Source organism: Sylvia atricapilla, chromosome 20 (assembly GCF_009819655.1).
Source record: "Sylvia atricapilla isolate bSylAtr1 chromosome 20, bSylAtr1.pri, whole genome shotgun sequence".
NCBI classification, from domain to species: Eukaryota; Metazoa; Chordata; class Aves; order Passeriformes; family Sylviidae; genus Sylvia; species Sylvia atricapilla.
Genome location: NC_089159.1, coordinates 6,509,710 through 6,528,927, shown reverse-complemented (window position 1 = coordinate 6,528,927; position 19,218 = coordinate 6,509,710). Strand labels below are relative to the sequence as shown.

At 54.8% G+C, this 19,218-nt stretch overlaps 3 protein-coding genes and 2 non-coding genes across 6 annotated transcripts in view; 4 read left to right on the top strand and 1 right to left on the bottom strand.

Annotated features, from left to right (window-relative positions):
- Positions 1-63: 63 nt before the first annotated feature.
- On the top strand, positions 64-6,034 carry TSR1 (TSR1 ribosome maturation factor). The gene is made up of 15 exons (XM_066333330.1): positions 64-192; positions 266-369; positions 688-904; positions 985-1,119; positions 1,429-1,856; positions 2,091-2,250; positions 2,555-2,718; positions 3,009-3,205; positions 3,603-3,765; positions 3,987-4,097; positions 4,406-4,538; positions 4,882-4,998; positions 5,265-5,405; positions 5,514-5,588; positions 5,671-6,034. Exons 1-15 carry the CDS (start codon positions 87-89, stop codon positions 5,847-5,849), a joined length of 2,430 nt encoding a protein of 809 aa, XP_066189427.1. The 5' UTR covers positions 64-86; the 3' UTR covers positions 5,850-6,034.
- LOC136370347 (small nucleolar RNA SNORD91 family) lies at positions 3,266-3,356 on the top strand. The gene has a single exon (XR_010745157.1). It is a non-coding gene; the product is annotated as a small nucleolar RNA SNORD91 family (small nucleolar RNA).
- LOC136370346 (small nucleolar RNA SNORD91 family) lies at positions 4,586-4,678 on the top strand. The gene has a single exon (XR_010745156.1). It is a non-coding gene; the product is annotated as a small nucleolar RNA SNORD91 family (small nucleolar RNA).
- A 327-nt stretch (positions 6,035-6,361) lies between the features above and the next one.
- Positions 6,362-8,506, bottom strand: SRR (serine racemase). Its single transcript, XM_066333331.1, has 7 exons — positions 8,323-8,506; positions 8,005-8,140; positions 7,698-7,801; positions 7,505-7,624; positions 7,339-7,413; positions 6,905-7,114; positions 6,362-6,645 (listed from the first exon to the last, which is right to left on the bottom strand). The coding sequence occupies exons 1-7, from the start codon at positions 8,497-8,499 to the stop codon at positions 6,448-6,450; spliced, it is 1,020 nt and encodes a 339-aa protein (XP_066189428.1). The 5' UTR covers positions 8,500-8,506; the 3' UTR covers positions 6,362-6,447.
- A 60-nt stretch (positions 8,507-8,566) lies between these two features.
- SMG6 (SMG6 nonsense mediated mRNA decay factor) overlaps positions 8,567-19,218 on the top strand; it is a 105,427-nt gene continuing 94,775 nt past the window's right edge. For both annotated transcript variants that reach the window (XM_066333344.1, XM_066333343.1), the window contains exons 1-8: positions 8,567-8,683; positions 9,565-11,320; positions 13,179-13,371; positions 14,059-14,169; positions 14,880-14,986; positions 15,593-15,671; positions 16,393-16,503; positions 17,096-17,308. In XM_066333344.1, coding sequence (XP_066189441.1) covers positions 8,593-8,683; positions 9,565-11,320; positions 13,179-13,371; positions 14,059-14,169; positions 14,880-14,986; positions 15,593-15,671; positions 16,393-16,503; positions 17,096-17,308 — 2,661 coding nt within the window. In that variant the 5' untranslated portion in view covers positions 8,567-8,592. The remainder of the gene's footprint in view (positions 8,684-9,564; positions 11,321-13,178; positions 13,372-14,058; positions 14,170-14,879; positions 14,987-15,592; positions 15,672-16,392; positions 16,504-17,095; positions 17,309-19,218) is intronic.

Here is a 19,218-nt window from a genome sequence, read left to right as displayed (position 1 = left end):
TCCCCTCCCTCTCGCTGCCCACGTGGCTGTCGCACCGGAAGTGACGCACACCGGCCGCGCCGAGGCGGTGGCGGCGAGGCGGCAGCATGGTGATGGCGGCGGCGGGCGCGCACCGGCCCGGGCCGCTCAAGCAGCAGAACAAGGCGCACAAGGGCGGCAAGCACAGCGGGTCCTCTCAGCGCCGCGCTGGAGGTGAGGCGGGACGGGCTCCCCGCGGGTTCCCCACCGCCCTCGGCCGGCCTGACCGTTCTCTCCTCCTCCCCAGGCCGCGTCCCCGTCAAGGCCCAGCCCCGCCGGCGGCTCCGCGACCTGAACAGGGTGGACCGGCGGCATCAGGCGCTGCAGCTCCGCCGGCAGCGCAAGGAGGCGGTGAGGCACCGGGAAGGCGGGCGCGGCCTGGCCGGTTATTGCGGGAGAGCGGGAAACGGGTCGGTTCGAGTTTCTGCCGGAGAGGGCTTGAAATGGGGCCGGGGGCGGTCTCGATGTGGGCGATGCAACCGAACCGGTATGGGTCTTTGCGGGCGAAAGGAGCGGGTGCCACGGCCGGTTGGATTTGGGTCAAACGGCATTGGAACATTACTGGACCCATGTGTTCGGGTTGCGGTGTGGGGGAATCTGGCCTTGATCCGGGGGTGGGAGAGGAGCCGGGTTTGGGTTGCCGTTCACGCTTTGCCCTCGTGCTCGCAGGTGCTGGCGGAGAAGCGCAGCCTTGGCAGCAGGGACGGGCCCCCGCACCTCGTGGTTGTGGTGCTGCTGCACAGCAGGGCTGCAGCCCACGATTCCCTGCGCCTGCTGCAGAGCCAGGACTCGGCCGTTGTCCGTGCAGATGAGGGCACAGCTGGTGGCTTTGCCCTCCTCTGTCCCCGGCTCAAGCAGCGCTGGCGCTTTGTCACAGCCCCAGCAGGTGAGGAGGTGTTGCTGTTGGTGGGGTTCTTGGTTCTGGTACCTCTGGCAGCCCCACTGATGGAGGTGTTTTGGGTGCAGGGGATCTTCATGCTGTCTTAGACCTTGCCAAGGTTGCTGACTCCCTGCTGTTCATCCTGGACTCTGTGGAAGGCTGGGACAGTGCTGGGGAACACTGCCTCTCCTGCCTCTTCGCACAGGGGCTCCCCAGTTATGGTGAGAAATGTTTTGGCTTCCTGGGGTTGCTTAATGGAGATTTACTGTCACAGTAATTAAATTTCAGGGCTCTGCCACCTTCAGTAGGAAGAAATTTTTTCTTGTGTTGAGGTGGCAGTTCTTTCATTTCAGTTTATGGATTGCTCCTTGTCCTGTTGGGCACCACTGAAAGCAGTGAAACTCCCTTTGTACCTTGTGGTGCAAATCTGGATATTTGAGCTACTGACATCCAAGTATTTGCCTGTGTTTGGTAAAAATGACATCAGAAAGTTTAGGATCTGACCCCAAGCTCTGTACTCTGCTTGACAGCTCTGGCTGTCCCAGGAGGCACTGACCTGCCCCCTAAGAAGAGGATAGATGCCAGGAAGAAACTCTCCAAATCCATTGAGAAGCGTTTTCCTGAGGCCAAGCTCTTCCCACTGAACACGGAGCAGGAATCCTCGCTGCTGCTGAGGCACCTGAGCTCCCAGAAGCAGAGGCACCTGGCTTTCCGGGACCGCCGCGCTCACCTGCTCGCCCATGCTGCTGAGTTTGTGCCCAGCCAGGACAGTCACCTGGTTGGGACCCTGAAGGTGTCTGGCTTTGTCCGGGGACAGACCCTCAGTGTGAACAGCCTGGTGCACATTGTGGGGCATGGGGACTTCCAGCTCAGCCAGGTGGATGCTCCCCCTGACCCGCTCTCCTTGAACCCACGAGTGGTTAAAGGACAGAAGAGGAGTCAGGACATGGAGGTTCAGGTGTGTGGGGTGAGAGCTTGGCCAGACCTCTTAAAACACGAGGTTTCTAAACTTTCAGTGGGGAAAATACAACTGGGGGTATGTGGGTCAGGAGAGGGGGAAAGGAAAAGTTTTATCTCTGTTCTGCTGCTGGGCTGAGGTTTTGTGCCTGCAGTGTGTAATGAAAGTTCTGTCACTGATTGCAAGGTTCAGTTAGGTGTGCTCAGATCTAGGAGCTCTGCTCTTGCCCTTCAGGATGACTCTGCCAATGGTGCTGATGAGATGGAGGAAGATGTCAAGGTCCTGATGAGGGCAGATCCAAGCAAGCAGGAGTCTTTGCAGTCAGAAGTGGTTCCTGATCCCATGGAAGGGGAGCAGACGTGGCCCACTGAAGAAGAACTGCAGGAAGCAGAGGGTGAGCAGAAACAATAGTTCTGTATTTCTTCCTTATCCCTCTGAGGAGGGGTGTTAGAAATTTCTGTCACCAAGGTGGCTATGAAGAAACATCTTAGTTGGGATGGCTTCCATCCCCAGTCCATCAGGTGGCCAGCAGGCTGTGTGGTTTGCCTGGCAGGCGAGGAGATTTTGGCTGTCCTGACAAATTCTGTGCTGGAAAAATACCAATGCTAGTCTAGATCTGGTTTTGGCTGTCCTGGTAAAAATGTTGCTGAGGGGAAGGAGAACTGTTCCTATATTAACCACTGGTGGGAATCCCACAGATTCTCTAAAGGCAGACAGGAGGGTGGTGAAGGTCCCCAAAGGCACATCCAAGTACCAGGCTGCCTGGATTGTGGATGATGGAGAAGAAGGCAGTGAGAAAGATGATGATGATGACGACGAAGATGATGACATGGATGATCTGATGGAAGAGGCAGTTTCTCAGGTACTCCAGGAGATAATAGTGCAGGTGATCTCCAGGCCATTATTGCATTTTCTAGGAAAATTCTCTCTTTCCAACTTGCTTTGGGGCATTATGCAGGGGCATGATGCAGAGCCAGGACTTGCCTGGATTTCCACTGTTAAATCTCCACATTATTCACGTTGCTTCTTTGGCCTGTAAAGACCCCAAAATTTTGGGCTGGGGTCTCAAATCTCACAATGTGAGCACACCCAGGGTGCAGTGCTGCATGCACAGCTCTGTGTGCTCACAGGCTCTGTGCTGCCCTGTGCCAGGAAGGGGAGAGCAGTGAGGAGGAAGCTGGGGAGGAGGAGAGCGAGACCATGACTGTGTCCGAGTGCCTGCGGGATGACCAGTACGACGAGAAGATGGAGGAGGATGAACAGATGCTGGAGAGATACAAACAGGAGAGAATGGATGAGATGTTTCCAGATGAGGTGGACACGCCACGGGATGTACCTGCCAGAGTCAGGTAAGGAATGGGATGCTCTGCTGGGAGAGGAGCTGGAAGGTGCCTTTGTGTTTAATTGGATGAGGAAGCCTGTGATGTCTTAGCCGTGGTGTCTGAACCTGGCTGAAGGACTCTTGTGAAGACTCTTTCTGGCTCTGAGGCTTCCAGAGCAGGCACTAGTTGGCAGGGAGAGCTGGGTCCTGACCTGGGAGAAGGAGGAGGATGGCCCTGAGGCAAGACTGGTTGGGGATTTGGCTGCTAGATTTAGTTCTCTTTGCACCAAGATCTTTCCTGAGTTTGCTTTGCTCCCTTTGCATTCTCTGAAGGTGTGAGACCCTGCAGACCACAGGTGGTAGTGAAGGATGGGATTCACCTCAATTGATGAAGTAATTTGTCTTTCATGCTGTCTGTTGTCAAGGTTCCAGAAGTACAGGGGGCTGAAAAGCTTCCGGACTTCTCCTTGGGACCCCAAAGAGAATCTTCCAAGGGATTATGCCAGGATCTTCCAGTTCCAGGACTTCTCCCGAACCAGAAAGAACCTCTTCAGGCAAATAGAGAAGGAGGAGGCTGAAGGAGCTTCGGTAATTCCCTTTTGCTGATCTCTTTCCCTACTGTGTTCCTTTGTTCCCAACAGGAGTGGCTTATCAGGGACGTGGCTGGGTGGATCTTTCAACCAGCTGGTTCTTGGCATGAAGCCCTAAGTTCAGATAGTTTCCTCCTGGATTCCTTCTCTAATCCAGGCACATCTTCTGACACTTCCTTTTGTTGAGAGAAGTGTTCACAACTGCTCCTGTCTTGGCAGGTGGGCTGGTACGTTACACTCCATGTCTGCAATGTTCCTGTCTCTGTGATGGAGAGCTTCAAGGAGGGGAAACCCCTGGTCCTGTTCTCACTGCTTCCCCACGAACAAAAGGTGAACAAAAGGGTTGATACCTTGGAGGGCTGTGCAACTCCTTATTCCTTCAGGCTGCATGGCTTGGGGAGGGTCTGGCTGCAGAGGGTTGGGCTGAAATCTCCCCACATTGCTCCTGTTTCAGAGCAGATCAGAGCACGCAGAAGCTGCTGGGGGAGTTTAGGATAAAGTGTCTGAGCCTGGCACTGGTAACCAGTGACCTTTTGGGACCTCATTTTTGAGGACAGTCATCTCTGCTGCAATGTCCTTTTGCTTTCTGCTGCCCACCATGCCCTGCCAGCAGCCCCTCAGTGTGCTGCCTTTTCCAGATGTCCGTGTTGAACTTCCTGGTGCGTCGGCATCCAGGCAACAGTGAGCCAGTGAGGGCCAAGGAGGAGCTGATCTTCCACTGCGGCTTCAGACGCTTCCGAGCATCCCCCCTGTTCTCCCAGCACACCTCAGGTTTGTCAGGGACTGGCTACAGCAGGACTGGGGTTGGGAATTCTGGAGCAGGAAGCCTGTGATGTCTTAGCCATGGTGTCTGAACCTGGCTGAAGGATTCTTGTGAAGACACACTCCTAGGCTCTGAGGCTTCCAGGGCAGGCACTAAATCACAGGGAGTAGAATGGCTTGGGAAAAGCAGTTCACTGATGCAGGCAAGGTTCCGTGCCAGAGGATCACCTTCCCTCCCAGATACTCAGTGCCAGCAGAGGGGAGTTTGTTAAACAAGGAGGAAAGAATGGGGTTTCTCACAGCTCTGAGGACTGCTCTTGGCCTGAACTCGATCATTGCTGTTCTGTCCTAGCTGATAAGCACAAGCTGGAGCGTTTCCTGCGCCCAGATGCTGCCCTGGTGGTGACTGTTTATGCTCCCATCACTTTCCCTCCTGCCTCAGTGCTGCTTTTCAAACAGAGAAGTAATGGTGAGTTGATAAATGCTGAGGAGGTGGTGTCTGGGAAACAATCTGTCCCCATATCCTGCTTACAAGTACATCTCTCCTGAAAGGATGACTTGAAAAAGCTGTCCCCTTCCTGCTGGTTGAGATGAGCTCGTTTCCATCCCTGCTGTCACTTGTCTGTCCCTGCTGTGGCGTTGCTCTGGGCCTGCAGCCCTTGAGGGAAGGGGTTTGGGGTGGGGAAGGGGTGATGGAGGAGCCTGCCCTGCTGCATTGGTGACTCTGCCTGGCAGGAATGCATGACCTCATTGCCACGGGCTCCCTGCTCTCCGTGGACCCCGACAGGATCGTCATCAAGCGCCTGGTGCTCAGTGGCCACCCCTTCAAGATCTTCACCAAGACTGCTGTCGTGCGATACATGTTCTTCAACAGAGGTACAGCTGCTCCCTGGTGGGAAAAGGGGTTCTGGAAGTTCTGTCCCTGTGGTTATGTTGGTGCAGCACAGCCTGTTCCTTACCTGCCTTTTGTGTTTCCATCTCCAGAGGATGTGATGTGGTTCAAGCCCGTGGAGCTGAGGACAAAGTGGGGACGCAGAGGGCACATCAAGGAGCCATTAGGTAGGTTTGATTTGGTGTTTATCTCTGTGTTGCTGGCATGGTGTGAGAGACTGCTAATGGGCTTCTTCTGCCCCCTGCCTAGGCACCCATGGCCACATGAAGTGTCACTTTGATGGGCAGCTCAAGTCCCAGGATACGGTGCTGCTGAACCTCTACAAGCGTGTTTTTCCCAAATGGACTTATGACCCTCATGTCCCAGAGCCTGTGCCGTGGGTGAGAAGTGAGAGTACGCTGCCAGAGCAGGAGGTGGAAATGGAATGAGTCTCCAGCTTGGCTGGAGTTAGTGCCTTGGCTCCCTGGATGCTGTTCTTGGCCCGTGCACTGTGAGGACAGCACTGATCCCTTGGACGTGTTACTGCTGGGGTCTGTACAGGGGCAGCTGTGTCGCCAGCTGCTGCTCAGGTACCAGCTATAGCTATTTATTTTAATGCAAAATGTCAAAAATGCCTAAGTGCCTCTGTTGTGGTAGCCAGCAGGCTGTGTGCACCCCTTCAACTGAACCCTCTGGCCCACTGGGATTGTTTCAGTCCCTCATGCCTTGCCACATGGGGTGTGTAGGGATTTTGCTGTTTGAAGGGGTTTGTTGGCAGTTCCTGTGATGCTGAGAAAGAAGAGCCAAGTAGCAGCTGGGGAGGGTGACTGAGTGCAGCTCTCTGGAGGCCTGGGCCAGAGTAAGGCAGCTGGGGAGGGGAGAACAGGCAGTGCTTTGATTCCAGGCCCCCCACAGAGACCAATGCCAGCTTCCCTTATCCCTCCACAAAAACTCCCAAACGTTTCGACTTGATCTGTTTTTAGTAGCGCACAAACCACTGCACAAATTCAGAGTGAGGTTTTCATTCCTTGAACCACCACTCCATCCTCATTCCGCTTTCCCAGAGAGGTCTGTGAGCCAGGTCAAGGATCTCAGGTCCACATTTCCCCCACACAGCACGATGCAAACATTCTGCAGGTCCCAGGGGACTGCCTGGAACTGCTCCGAGAGCACGGCTGCCAGTCCCACGCCTGCTGTTGGCTCAATCAGCAGCTTCATCCTTTCCCACACCAGCCACGTGGCTCGCTGTTGGGACAGGGCAGCAGCTGTCAGCCCAGCAGCCAGCACAGGCTGCTCCAGGGAATCCCTGCAGCACTCTGGGAAGGGAGGGCAGAGCTCCCAACAGCCCTTTCCAGCTGGAAACGGCGTGGGTGTCACAGCTGCAGTGGTGCACAGGGGCTGTGCTGCTCTGGGAGTGTGTTGGGGTGAGAGCAGAGGGCCAGGGCAGGGATGGAGGCAGCTGCCTGCTGGCAGCTACCGTGAGAAGGGAGCTGGGAGCCTTTACCTTGATTTCTTCCTCTGAGACTGTCAGGACATCATCAACCAAATCCCTGATGATGGGCCACGTGTTGGGTCCGATGCTGGTTTTTACTGCGTCTGCGATGGTGTCCCGGGGGTGGAGGTTGGGGGTCAGCTCCCCTCGGACCTTGGACTGGTAACAGTCATCCACGTTGCTTGGCTCAGCAGCAAACACCTTCACATCTGGCCTCAAAGCCTGGGGAGAGCAGGAGGAGCCACTTGGGTGACACCAGTTATGTGCCTGTCCCCTGTTTCTATGTGTGCAGGGGGCTAAGCAGGCCCTGCTGCTGTTGCCATGCAGACCCCCAGGCCCCCAGACTTTCACTGCAGGGTCTTTCTATTTCTAAAGCTAAAAGCTGCTGCCTGCCTTGAGAGTCCCACCCTTCCCACAGGAAGATTTCTGGATGAGCTGTTGCCTACCTTGATGGCGAGTGCTATTCCTGCAACCATTCCTCCGCCTCCGACAGGAACCACCACTGCATTGACGTGGGGGGCCTGTGCAGAAAGGAAGTGTGAGGGCTTCTGACACTTTCTGCCCCCCTTTTTGCTGTGCCCCTGCAGGGGCTGGGCTCTCCATTTCCCTCACCTGCTCCAGCACCTCCAGGGCGATGGTGCCTTGCCCTGCAATCACTGCTGGCTCCTGGTTGGGGTGCACCAGGACTCCTCCTGTCTCCTGGACAACATTGGATGCTGTCTCGGCTCTGGACTAAGGGAAAGCACAGCAGTCATCTCTCACTGTGGCTGGACAGTGTCCCTGGCCAGTCTCCCCTGTGCCTTACCTTGTCAGTGGGCTCACATGGCACCAGTGTGGCACCATAGGCACGAATGGCATCTTGCTTACACTGCGGGGCTGTCCGGGGCACCACGATGTAGGCAGGAATCCCTGTGGGATGAGAGAGGAAGTAAATCCAACAGCCCAAAAGCCACAGCAGCCCGTTTGAACTGCAGGAGCAGCCAATGCCTTGCCCATCCCAACTCCTGCATGGGTTCACGAGAGGGATCTCCATCCTCTCCAATGGAACCAGCTCTGCCTTTACCCTGTGCCTGCCTCTGGGAGCTGGGCTGGAGATCGGGGCTACAGGTTACCTTCTGCCTGAGCAGCACAGGCGAGCGCCTGCCCGTGATTGCCGCTGCTGTGTGTCACCACAGCGCGGGGCAGCTCCCGGCCCGTGCGCTTGCTTTCCTCAACGAGGCTCCTCACGGCGTTCAGGGCACCGCGGATCTGCAAGGAGAGCACGGGACTGTGTATACCGGCCTGAACGGCCTCCTTACACCATTCCCTCAGTGCTCGGCAGCACCGTGCGGGGTGGCAGGAGCTGGTGGGTATCGGCGGAACGCGAGGTTCCCTCTTGCAAAAAGCGACCTTTGCCCCGAGGATTTTGCAGTGCCGCCATCCCCGCGCACCTTGAAGGATCCGGTCTTCTGCAAGAGCTCGCACTTGAAGAGCAGCCTCCTGCCGGCCATGCGGTCCAGCCCGGCGCAGGTGAGCAGCGGGGTGCGATGGACGCGGCCCCGCAGCCGCCGCTCCGCATCCCGCACCTCGCCCAGCCCCGGCGGCGGCGCGGCCCCGTGCGCGGCCATGTGTGCGGCCCCGTGCACGCCTGCGCGCGGCCGCGACGGCCGTTTGTCCCTGTGCGGCCGCCGTCGGAGCCGCCCGCCCCCGGCGCAGCCAAGATGGCGGAGGAGCTGGAGCGCGTCCGCGTCTCGGCCGCCGAGCTGCGGGACATGGTGGCGGCGCAGGCCCGCGCGGCCGGCGGCGGGCGAGGTGAGGGGCGCCGGGGGCACTCGCGATCCGCTGCTCGGCCGTCCCTTCCTCGCAGAGGAAACTGCCCCCGGGCACGCACGGCCGCGCTGCCCGGCTGCGCCTGGGGTAGTGCTTGGGGCAGAGCTGCCGCCGCGCCGGCGCCGGCACGGGGGTGTCCGGGGTGGGAGCGCACGGCCGGCGTCGCACCGAGGACGGGCAGGCTGCGGGGCGGGCGGCGGCAGCTGGAGCGGCTTTGCCCCGGGATGGTCGGTCCCACAGCCCCCCGGGGTTCTGAGGCCGAGCCCCCGGTACCGGCTGAGGTTCGGGGCTGCGGCCGGTACGCGGGACCGACGGAGAAAAAGTTTAGGGAATGCAGCTCGGAGCAGCTCGGCTTTGGTGGGTCGTTTAACCGTGCGTGGTCCGGTTTGGGCTCTGTAACGATTTTTTTTGTAAATACGGTTAAAGGAGGAGGAGAGAAACGTTACCGGATTGTGAGCAAGGGGGAAAGGCGTCTCTGACTCCGGACGGTCTGGTGGCAGAGCGGGGGCTGCTGGGGGTGGCAGCTCCTGTAACAACAGCAGGCAGGTGACTGCTGCTGAGCACGTGGTGATACAACTTTACTTTTGCTACTGCTCAAGTCTCGTGTTGTGCTTTGCCTGTGCCTTGTTGATGCTTTGAGGCAAAACCTGTTGCAGGACGGGATTTGTAAATGGATCAGGCCAAGGATTTGGTCAGCTGTGTTAGACTTTCTCATTCTCTACTCATATTCTGTGATTTATTGTAAATATTGACATAGATTTTAGATCTGCCCTAAGGGTGGCAGGCTCTTTGCCCTGACTTGAATATTTGTCATGGTACTTTTTGGTCCCTGGGAATAACTTTTTCTATCTGTTTTTCCCTAGAAAACATGAAGGAGGTGAAGGAGCCGAGGCATCGCAAAGACAACAGGCGCCCAGACCAGGAGATTTACAAGCCTGGCCTCTCCAGACTGAGGAACAAACTTGTCTCACCAAAGCAAGAGGCTTTGGAGAAGGAAAGGAGCAGAGCTGAGGAGGACAAGGAGGAGAGCGCTGGGGACAAGGACTCTGTGGGAGTGGGTGCTCCAGCTGTGGAGGACTGGGACAAAAGGGATGGCCCCAGACAAAATGGTCCTTCACAGGAAAAGGAAGAAACAGAGACCAAAGGAGGCCTGCAAAGCCAGGAAAGCTCATCCAAGCAGCCCATTGTGGATGAGTGGTGTCCAAAGACCCCCAGGAGAACCAAGAAACCGGACCAGCAGATCTACCAGCCTGGGAAACGCCTACACTCTGCTGCTAAAGAACCCTCCCTGCCGTTGTCCACCAGTGAGGAAATCACCGGGAGGATGGAGCAGCTGAAAGTCGAGGGCGATGAAGAGACTGAGAAAGGTTCTGGAAAGGACAACAACAGGAAAATTAAACCGAGCAAGGAGGACAGAGAGGGGAGCCAGGCAGGGGAAGCAGTGAAAGCCTCCAGGGGGGATAAAGGGAGACGAGCAGAGCGAAGTGACAGGGTGAGGAGGACAGGGGACGAGGCACTGCCGGGGAAGCCGGGCTCCACCAAGCGCTATTCCCGCACGGATAAACGGCGGAGCCGGTACCGCACCTGCAGCACCAGCTCAGCTGGCAGCAACAACAGCACGGACGGAGCCCTGCTCGTGGATGGGGTGGAGAGGAGGCAGGAGCGTGCCAGGGAAAGGCTACGTCCTAGGAAGCAGCTCTCTGTGTCCTCCACCGACTCCTTGGACGATGACAGGATTGATGAGGCAGAGGTGTACGTCTCCAGCAGGAATTCGGACAGGAGACGGCATTCGGAGCAGGGCCGAGCTTCCAGGAGTGAGAGCGAATGGAGCAGCAATGGCAGGGAAGTCAAGGGACCCCTTCGAGTGAAATTTGTCAGCAGGACCACGAACAGGGATGTGAGCCTGGCAGATACAGATAAAAAAAAGTCCCCGAAGGCCTTAGAGGTTTCAGAGGCAAGGAGCCAGAGCAGGGAGCCCCAAGGCAGGGGCCGTGGGATTCTGTTCCTGCCTGCCAACACGGACTTGTCTGCCAGCTCAGGGGGTGTCCCTGAGGCCAGTCACCCCGGGCCCAGGCTCCTGCTGGGTGGGGCTGGCAGCAAAGGCCCCCGGAGCCGGGGCCGAGGTGGCACTGCCCGCCGGCTGTGGGACCCAAACAACCCGGACCAAAAACCCGCCCTGAAGAGCCAGACTGCTCAGCTTCACTTCCTAGACACGGATGATGAAGTGAGCCCCACCTCCTGGGGGGAAGCCCGCCAGGCCCAAACCTCCTACTATAAATTCCAGAACTCTGACAACCCCTATTATTACCCTCGTGCCTCCGGGCAAGGCCCCCAGTATCCCTACGGTGGATATTCCCTGCAGTATCCTATGGGTCCAGCCAACGGGGTGTATCCAGGAGCCTATTACCCTGGGTACCCTGGCCAGGCAGGGCAGTACCTGTGTGGCCCACTCCCCCCTACTCCTCTGAGCCCCGAGATGGAGCAGCAGATGAGGAACATGCAGCAGCAGGAGCTCAGCAAACTCCTGCGTGAGGCTGGGAACCAGGAGCAGCAGCTTAGCAACCTCCTGTCCAGAGACCGCATCAGCCCGGAGGGGCTGGAGAAGATGGCCCAGCTGAGGTTCGTGGGTGGGCTGTGGAGAGGGGAGTGAGTCATTTCCAGGGTGAAATACAGCGGAACTGTGTCTCCTTGGGGATCTCTGTGTCTCAGTGGCTGGGAGATGTGGCACTGGATTGCCAGGTTTTGATGTGCTGGGTCTGTTGTTGTGTGCCAGTGGTGTGTGGGTGGTGAAAGGAAAACTGTGGGTGAGGATGGATGTCACTTCCCTGGGCTGGGAGCTAGGCCGTGGATTCTTGTGTTTGGTGAATGCCTTGTAGGGGGCCTGAGGAGCAGGACAAGCACCTGCTGCAGATTTTTTGCTCTTCTGGCTCTTGCTGAAGCTGGTGTTTCTCGGTTCCAGTGGTCTCAGTGTTTGTTGTCAGACTTCTGCTTTCTTACCTGTCCTTAGTGTGTGCTCAGGAAGCATTTTGTGTGTTCCTGGTGCTGTCAGTGGCAGTGCCTTTCCAGTGCTTTGTAGTTTTGCTCTTGATGCCACTCAGTGTGGTGACACTCCAGTGGGAGTAGTCTGGTGATGCCAGTCTGTCACGGAAGAAGTTGCTCTGGGGATTGATTAACATGGCTGTAGCAGGTTTTTACTTGGCATCTTTCGTGTTTATTTGTGATCTCTGTGTCTGCAGGGCTTCTGTGGAGGCTGGTTTTCAGAGCTGACTGGCAGCAAATCCAGCAAGTGAGCTCATTTCAGGGCTTGTTCTGTGTTTTGGGCACTTGCTCTATTGACCACGGGGTGGGATATGTCTGCAGTTGAAGCAGCTCTAGAGGTTTCAGGTCTTCCTCGAGGTGCTGAGGTCACCCAGGTTAGGGAGGGAGGGGAAACACTGTGGAAGTGCTGCTGTGACCTGTGGAAGCCCACCCTGCCCTGGGAACCTGCACAGCTGACCATGTCCTTGCTGGCAGTGTCCCTTGTGTCTTGCCTGTGTCTGAGTGCCTGCTGCCAGCTGTGTGGGGACTCTGACCTGATATCCCTCTGCAGAAATGTCGAGTTCTCTTGGTGTTTGTGCTGTCCCGGTGTATGTGCAGGGTTTGGGGACTGTGTGGGGTCAGGCAGCCCATCCTGGCTCTGTGCTTTGTGCAGGAACCCACCAGCATCCTTCTCTTATCCTGTCAGGCTCTTCCAGGCATTGCCATCTGGCATCACTCCAGGCTTTACCATCCACACTCTCCTACTCTTATGGCAGGACTTTAAAGGTTATAAGGAATAAGGCCGGAACAGCTGAGGATCCCCTTTACCATTAACTTGCCCCACATGTTTCAGTTCTGTTCCTACCTTGCAGCTATTTTATTAAATTTCGGGGAGAAATTCTGTTCCAGCATCCATGTAGGGCTGTAGGCAGCTGATAAGGGGAATGTGATTTTTGGGACTCTGAGACTTTATTTCCGTTGATCCCAACTTGTTCATTTTTGAGGAAGCAGCGTCTGTGTCTCTGTATTAAGGTTGGATGGATGGGGAGTGGGCATCATTTTAATGGCAAGATCTCTGTTGCCCTGTGGTTCTTTGTGTTCTGGTTCCTGGCCCAGACCTTGTGCTCAGAAGGAGCAGAGCCTGGCAGTGTGTGTGTGTTCTCTGTGTTGGATCAGGAGACACTTGTGTCTTGCTGTTGGCAGAACTGTAGCCTTGCTCCTTGCTCTTTGCCAAGCCTTGATCCATTCTGAGCCACCTGTACAAAGGGGATGCTCCTTTTGGATTTGCCCACTTGGAGCAGGAAGGGTGTTAGATTGCAGCAGCTCCCATGTCCCCGGGGGATGTGTGTGGAAGCACTGAGTGCTGCTGGCAGCTGGATGTGAGCAGCAGGTGGTTCAGCACGTGTTCCTGGGCAGTTGTTGTTGCACTGACCCTCTCCTCGACTGTGTTTTGCTGTAGGGTGGAGATGCTGCAGCTCTATGAACGGTGCATTCTGATGGATATCGAGTTCTCTGACACCCAGAACGTGGACCAGTTGCTGTGGAAAAATGCTTTTTACCAGGTGATTGAGAAATTCCGGCAGCTCCTCAAGGACCCCCAGGGGGAAAATGCCCAAGAAATTCGGAACAAACTGCTCTTGCTTCTAGATGAGGTAAGAAAAGAGAAACATCCTCAGATTTCACCAAACCTTTGGGTGGGGTTGACTCGTTTTTAGAAAGGGATGGTGTAATGAGGCAGCTGGTCATCTTGATCTTATTCATGTCTCCAGTGCCTTTGGTCATTCTTATGCAAAGAGGATGCTCAGACACATTATGGTTTAGTGGGGTGGGTGTAGGTCGAGGTAGACATCTGTTACAATTTTAATCAGGTTTGTTTTGGTGTATTTGTGTTAATTAGAAATTGATTTAAGCTAAAATGAAATGAATGCCCTGAAGTGGAGTGAAACAGAAATGTTTCTGGAGGTGTTTGTGCCAACTTTACCAAATTTGCTTGGAAGTCGTTCTATAAAACTGCAGCTCAGTTTAGTCTTTTTACTAGGTAGGCTGACAGACCTGAGAAGATGTATTTTAAAGAATTAAGGTGAGAAAAGGAACTGCTAGAGGCCTTTAGCCAACCATCCTCCTCAATACAGGACTCATTAAATGCCAAATCAAGTCAGTCCTGATTTTGTGTAGCTCAGTCTTAAAAATCTCTGAGGCTGGAGACTCCTCAAGCTCCTTGTTGTGTTCTGAAGAGAAACAACCCAAACCTTAGGGAGATGGAGCTCTGGTGTGGTGATTTTGTGCTTGTCACTAGAAAGATCACAACATCCATGTGTGCGTCTGTGTGTGTTTTGCAGGGCTCTTCTTTTTTTGATGGTCTCCTGCAGAAGCTGCAGGTGTCCTACCAGTTCAAACTGGAGGACTACATGGATGGGATGGCTATCCGCAGTAAACCTCTCAGGAAAATGGTACGTTGGCTTCCTCCTGGAGACTTCTCACCCTGGTAATCCTGTGCAAGGTGCTGTACTCAGTGTGCTGCCCTTGCCAAGGGGCGGGCAGCTGTACTCCAAACAGAGCCAGTTTGTTTGCAGGAAATTTTTCTCAGCTGCTGGGGAACTCTGCACTCTGGTGTAGTAACGTTTCTTAGCTTTGTTTGCAAAGGACTTGTTTTGTACCAGCTCTGTGACCAGAGCTAATAAAGGAAAGAAGTGTCCAAAGGCACCCTGACCTTTCCTGAGATACTGAACATGTCTTTTTTCTGCCTGTGGAATCCAGAATAATGAGGCAAAGCTGGCAGTTGTGCTGCCTCCCTGACATGTTGCCCTGAGCTGTGAGTGCAGGTGCAAGGGACAGCTGGGAAAGGATACTTTAATCCAGCTTCATTCCCGGAGAGTTGTGTTTATCTAACAGCTGTCCTCAAGTTGGTCATGGACTGAACAACCCCCTTCTGGAGAGAGGTGGGATATTGTGTCAGAGAGGAGGTGTTTAGGGGATTGGCTTGCCCCTACAAATGCTGAACGAGTGCAATGGAGCCTTGTCATTTCATTCTGCTGCCCTTTTGTGAGACCTTCAGTGCGTCACTGACCTCCTCCTGGCTCTGTACAACCCCTGTGGGCTCGCTGGGTCTGCAGGTGAGTCAGGGCTGTGTCCCAGGTGGTCCATGGCTGCTCCTTTGCAGGTGAAGTACGCCCTGATCAGTGCCCAGAGGTGCATGATCTGCCAGGGGGACATTTGCCGGTACAGGGAACAGGCGAACGACACGGCGAACTACGGCAAGGCCCGCAGGTAGGCAACCAGCTGCTGTGTCCTTCCAGCACAGCTCTGCCTCTGGAGACCAGGGATGGATGTCTTCTCATCCCTGAACTTGCCTCTAGCCAAGGAAGTCTTTCTCCTTTTTAATGTCTTTCCACTCCTGTGTTGTATCGCAGTCCTGTAAAGCTGAAAGGTGTAGCTGACTTTTTCTGTTCCAGAAAGCAAACTGCCAGATCCAGTCATCCTCCACCTAGAAATGGAGGTGATGGAAGTTGTCCTGTGCTGATCCTGCAGCAGGGAGGGTTTAGACCAATTGCTCTTGCATTGGCTTTTGCATCTGTATGCTCTCACTCTGCTCTCACTTACCAGCACTTATTGCTCCTTGCTCATCTGTGGGGTGAGCCAGGGATATTTCTTTCTGCAGCTCGATCTGCCCTCTCTTGCCCAGTGCCCCATCCCTGCCCAGGATGGGCACAGCTCACTGTCTGTGCTCACTCCTGCAGGCAGAGGGCACTTGTGGGAAGGGCCAGTTCCCTGCAGAAATGCCAGTTCCAGGGGAAGTTCTACACCCTTGAGGAAAAGGAAGGCAGCCTGATGTCCTTTCAGTAACCCTTTCTCTCTGTTTTTTCCCTTCCCCAGCTGGTACCTGAAGGCTCAGCAAATTGCTCCCAAAAACGGCCGCCCGTACAACCAGCTGGCACTTCTGGCCATCTACACAGTAAGATGCTCCTCATGCAAGGATGTGCAGGCACAGGGAGAGCCCCTGGGATGGCTGGGAGATTCCATCTGGTGGAGAAAGGCATTGTTTAGGGCAGTGTTCAGATGGTTTGGGTTTTTTCTTAAAAGAAAAAAAAAGCCGACGGCAGGATGTGCTGTGTGGATTCCAGCTGCTGTGGCTTCAGGCAGCTTTGTCAGATACACGCTACTCCCTGGGGGATTTTGGGGGGACTGTTCTGTGGGCTGTTGAGAGTGTAATTGTTTGAAGTTGAAAACACAGCCCACTTTTTGCATGAGATTTTTGTGCTCAGAGCCATCTGTTTGCTATCTTATCATGGAACCTGTGGGCCTTGGTCTAAGCAACATTCACACGTGACTTCCCCGGGTTTCAGTTGTGCTGGCTACTCCAGCCATGCAGGAAAATTGACTTCAGGGAAGGTGTGGCAGCAGATAATGCAAGCATCATGCTGGGGTACAGAGGTTGTCAGGGATCTGCCAGTTCCCAACACTGGAAGCTGCTGGTTTAAAGTAGAGCAATTCAGAACTGCAGGGTTCAGAAGCACCTTTCCTTGATGGCTGGGAAGGACTTTTCTCACTGTGTCTGTCTCCCAGGAAATATTGAGGGAGAGGGAAGGGGAAGCACATGGGAACCTGTCTTTGAATGCCCCATAGGGAATGGCAGCTCTGAGCCACTTGTTTTTGTTTTGTTGTGTTTTTTGCAGAGGAGGAAGCTGGATGCTGTGTACTACTACATGCGCAGCCTGGCTGCCAGCAACCCCATCCTCACTGCCAAGGAGAGCCTCATGAGTCTGTTTGAGGAGACAAAACGCAAGGTGAGCCTTGGAGCTGGGCTGTGGGATGCTGCACCTGCCTGTGCTACCTGTCCTGTGCTGGAGAGCATGGAGAGAGTGGTGGCTTTTGGACTTGGAGACACTCCTTACCTACTTCTAAGAGGTTTCATGAGAGAGGCAGCCTTCAGAACGAAGGTTTTGGGGTGGTTTAGGCAGCTGAATCTCTTGTTTCTGGGTCACAAACTGATTTAGCTGAGCTCAGCAAAGGCTGTTGTTTGCTGTGGTTTGCAGCACGGCCTTGGCATGTAGCACAATCATTGCTTTATTCCATAGGTGCCCTGCACCTGTGGGGATGGATCAAGGTGGCTACAGTGCCTTTGTGCCCCAGGGAATGATCACATGGGCTGCCACATGTTCTTGGGACTGGACACAGCTTTTCCTGTCCTGGGGTAGCTGGAGTTGAAAATTGCTCACCTGTACTATCCTGTAGAGTCAGAACCAGATTCTGGATCTGTCCATGAGTAACTGTGGTTATGAGGCAGGGGGAAAGGCTAATTTTTCCACAGATATGAAACGATACACTTCCCCTGACCCTTGATCCCTGGGTGATGTGAAATGTGTCCTGTGTGCCCAGTCCGAGCAGATGGAGCAGAGGAAACATCAGGTGCTGGATGTGAGCCCCAACCGCCGGGGCAAGGGCAAGAAATCCACCCTGCGACAAGTGGGAGATGATGCCACCAGGCTGGAGATCTGGATCCATCCGTCCCACCCCCGCTCCTGCCAGGGCCACGAGTCCGGCCGGGATTCCGAGCAGGACAACGGGCTTGGGAACCTCAGCCCCAGCGACGTGAGTACTGCAGGAGGCGGCGGGTGGCTTCGGTCTCATGTGTTTGGAATGCAGCGGAATGACACTGGATCTGTTTTGCTTTCCTGTTGCTAAATTTTCCAGTGTTTTGGCTTTCCCTGTGGGAGCTGTGCCTGGGTCAGGCTGAGGAGCTGGTGACCTCGTGCCTCTCGTGTTTGAGGCATGTTGTTGTTACCATCCCTTTCTTGGCAGCGCGCGCTGGCGTGGCTGATGTGGAGCAGGGGAGAGGCACAAACAGGAGATGCTGTAAAATGCTTCTGCTCTGAGGGTGCTAACATGGGGGAGGTTCCTGGTGGGAAATGAGGTCAGGTGCTGGAGACCAGGGTTAATAGCGACCCTGGAAGTTCTGAGGCTTGTTCTGGAAGTGTGTCACTTGTCCCACTGCCAGATGACTGGAGGTTTGTACTGGGAATGTGAAAACCGTGGTTTCAATTTCCAGTGTAGGTGTTACATTTGCATAACTTGCTCTGCTGAGAGGCCAGACCAGCACCTGTCTTTTGCAAGAATTAAAAATATAATTAACTGGTGGTGTCTCCTGTGAGCCTGTCCAGCTGTACCTTGCAGGAGGAGCACGGGTGTTCTCTGTCAGGCCCAGGAATGCGGGCAAGGGCAGTGGTGGTTGGGAGCTCATCCTCCAGGAATCTTTGCACTGCTCTGGCACATTTGACTTGCAAGAGAACTTGCCAGGGAGCTCTGGGCTGCCTGTCCTAAAATGGCTGTTAAGGATTGGAGTTAAGAACTGGGAAAACCTTCCCTGCGCACTCTGGGGCCCAAAGCCTCTTGGATTTGTGCTTTTGTAACGACTTTGTGACTTCAGCTGGGTGGAACTGGGGTGAACTCTTGGGGCTTTGAAAGATAAGCTCTGGCACGTTGCTGCAGCATTTTTCAGATGTTCCTGCCGTTGGTTGTTTTCTCTCTCCTCAGCTTTTCTTCTGGGGACTTTTGCTTCCTCAGCATCATTGAAAGGAACACGTCAAGCTTTAGCTTCTCCATCAATCATTGATGAAGCTGCTTGGCATGATATGCTGTCAGTGTTTTTGGGGCACTGATGGGGATTTCTCTTTTGCAGTGCTGTCACAGGAGGCATGTAGCAGCTGGCAAAGTGGGAGGCAATGATGTGTTTGTAGTGCAGCACTTTGTGCTAGAGCTTCCCCATGCTCTCTTCAGTGGGGTCTGTGCTCACTGAAGTGCAGCTTGATGGAATAAATATCACATAAATATCACTGTCTGATATTTACCATTAGTCTTGATTTCTTTCTGTTTGAAACATTGGCTTCTGAAAAGTATGAGCTTTCTGATCATGGAGAAGCCTCACACCATCAGAAATAGAACGGCAGAAGGGATCTAGGGTTTGGTCACTGTTGGTTTTGGCAGCCAAGATATTTATTCTCAGGCTGCCTGTGCCTGCTGTGGGGCAGCTCTCAAGTTGGCACAACTGTTTATGGGGCCATGTCACCCAAAATAACCACGCGGAAAGGAAACCTTAAATCTGTGTCGCTGCCAAAGCTCCCGAGCCATGAAGCCGTGGGCTGGATAATGACAGCAGCTCTTTGGGAAGCTCTGAACTCCTTCCTCATCGGAGCTGTAGCCTCTTAGCCTGTTCCTCGCAGCATCCCCGGGTGTTTTGGAGCCGCTTGGATGGAGAGCAGCCCTGAGTTGCCACTGTGTGGCACTGTTTGGCCTCGGAAAGGCTCTGCGTGGCCGGGACAGGAGCAGGAGCAGCCCTGGTGCTTGCAGCACCTCTGCCCCACATCCCCGGCCGGCAGGAAGGGAACAGCTCTGCTCCCAGAGGACGTGTGCCAGCGTTTGTGTGTCATTTTGGGGAAATGAGGCTAAATGTGTCATTGCCTCCCCAGTCCCTTCCTTGCCAATGTCAGCCCTTGAAAAGGCAG

Bases quoted from the DNA above. Each gene is read 5' to 3' on its own strand.
- TSR1 (XM_066333330.1), top strand. From the start codon at position 87: ATGGTGATGGCGGCGGCGGGCGCGCACCGGCCCGGGCCGCTCAAGCAG. The intron at 2,251-2,554 runs GTGAGCAGAAAC...GGAATCCCACAG, and splicing joins AGAACTGCAGGAAGCAGAGG to ATTCTCTAAAGGCAGACAGG. The intron at 4,098-4,405 runs GTGAACAAAAGG...TGCCTTTTCCAG, and splicing joins TGCTTCCCCACGAACAAAAG to ATGTCCGTGTTGAACTTCCT.
- SRR (XM_066333331.1), bottom strand. From the start codon at position 8,499: ATGGCCGCGCACGGGGCCGCGCCGCCGCCGGGGCTGGGCGAGGTGCGG. The intron at 7,115-7,338 runs GTAGGCAACAGC...TGCTCTCCCCAG, and splicing joins GAATAGCACTCGCCATCAAG to GCTTTGAGGCCAGATGTGAA. The intron at 6,646-6,904 runs GTAAAGGCTCCC...CTGTCCCAACAG, and splicing joins TCTCAGAGGAAGAAATCAAG to CGAGCCACGTGGCTGGTGTG.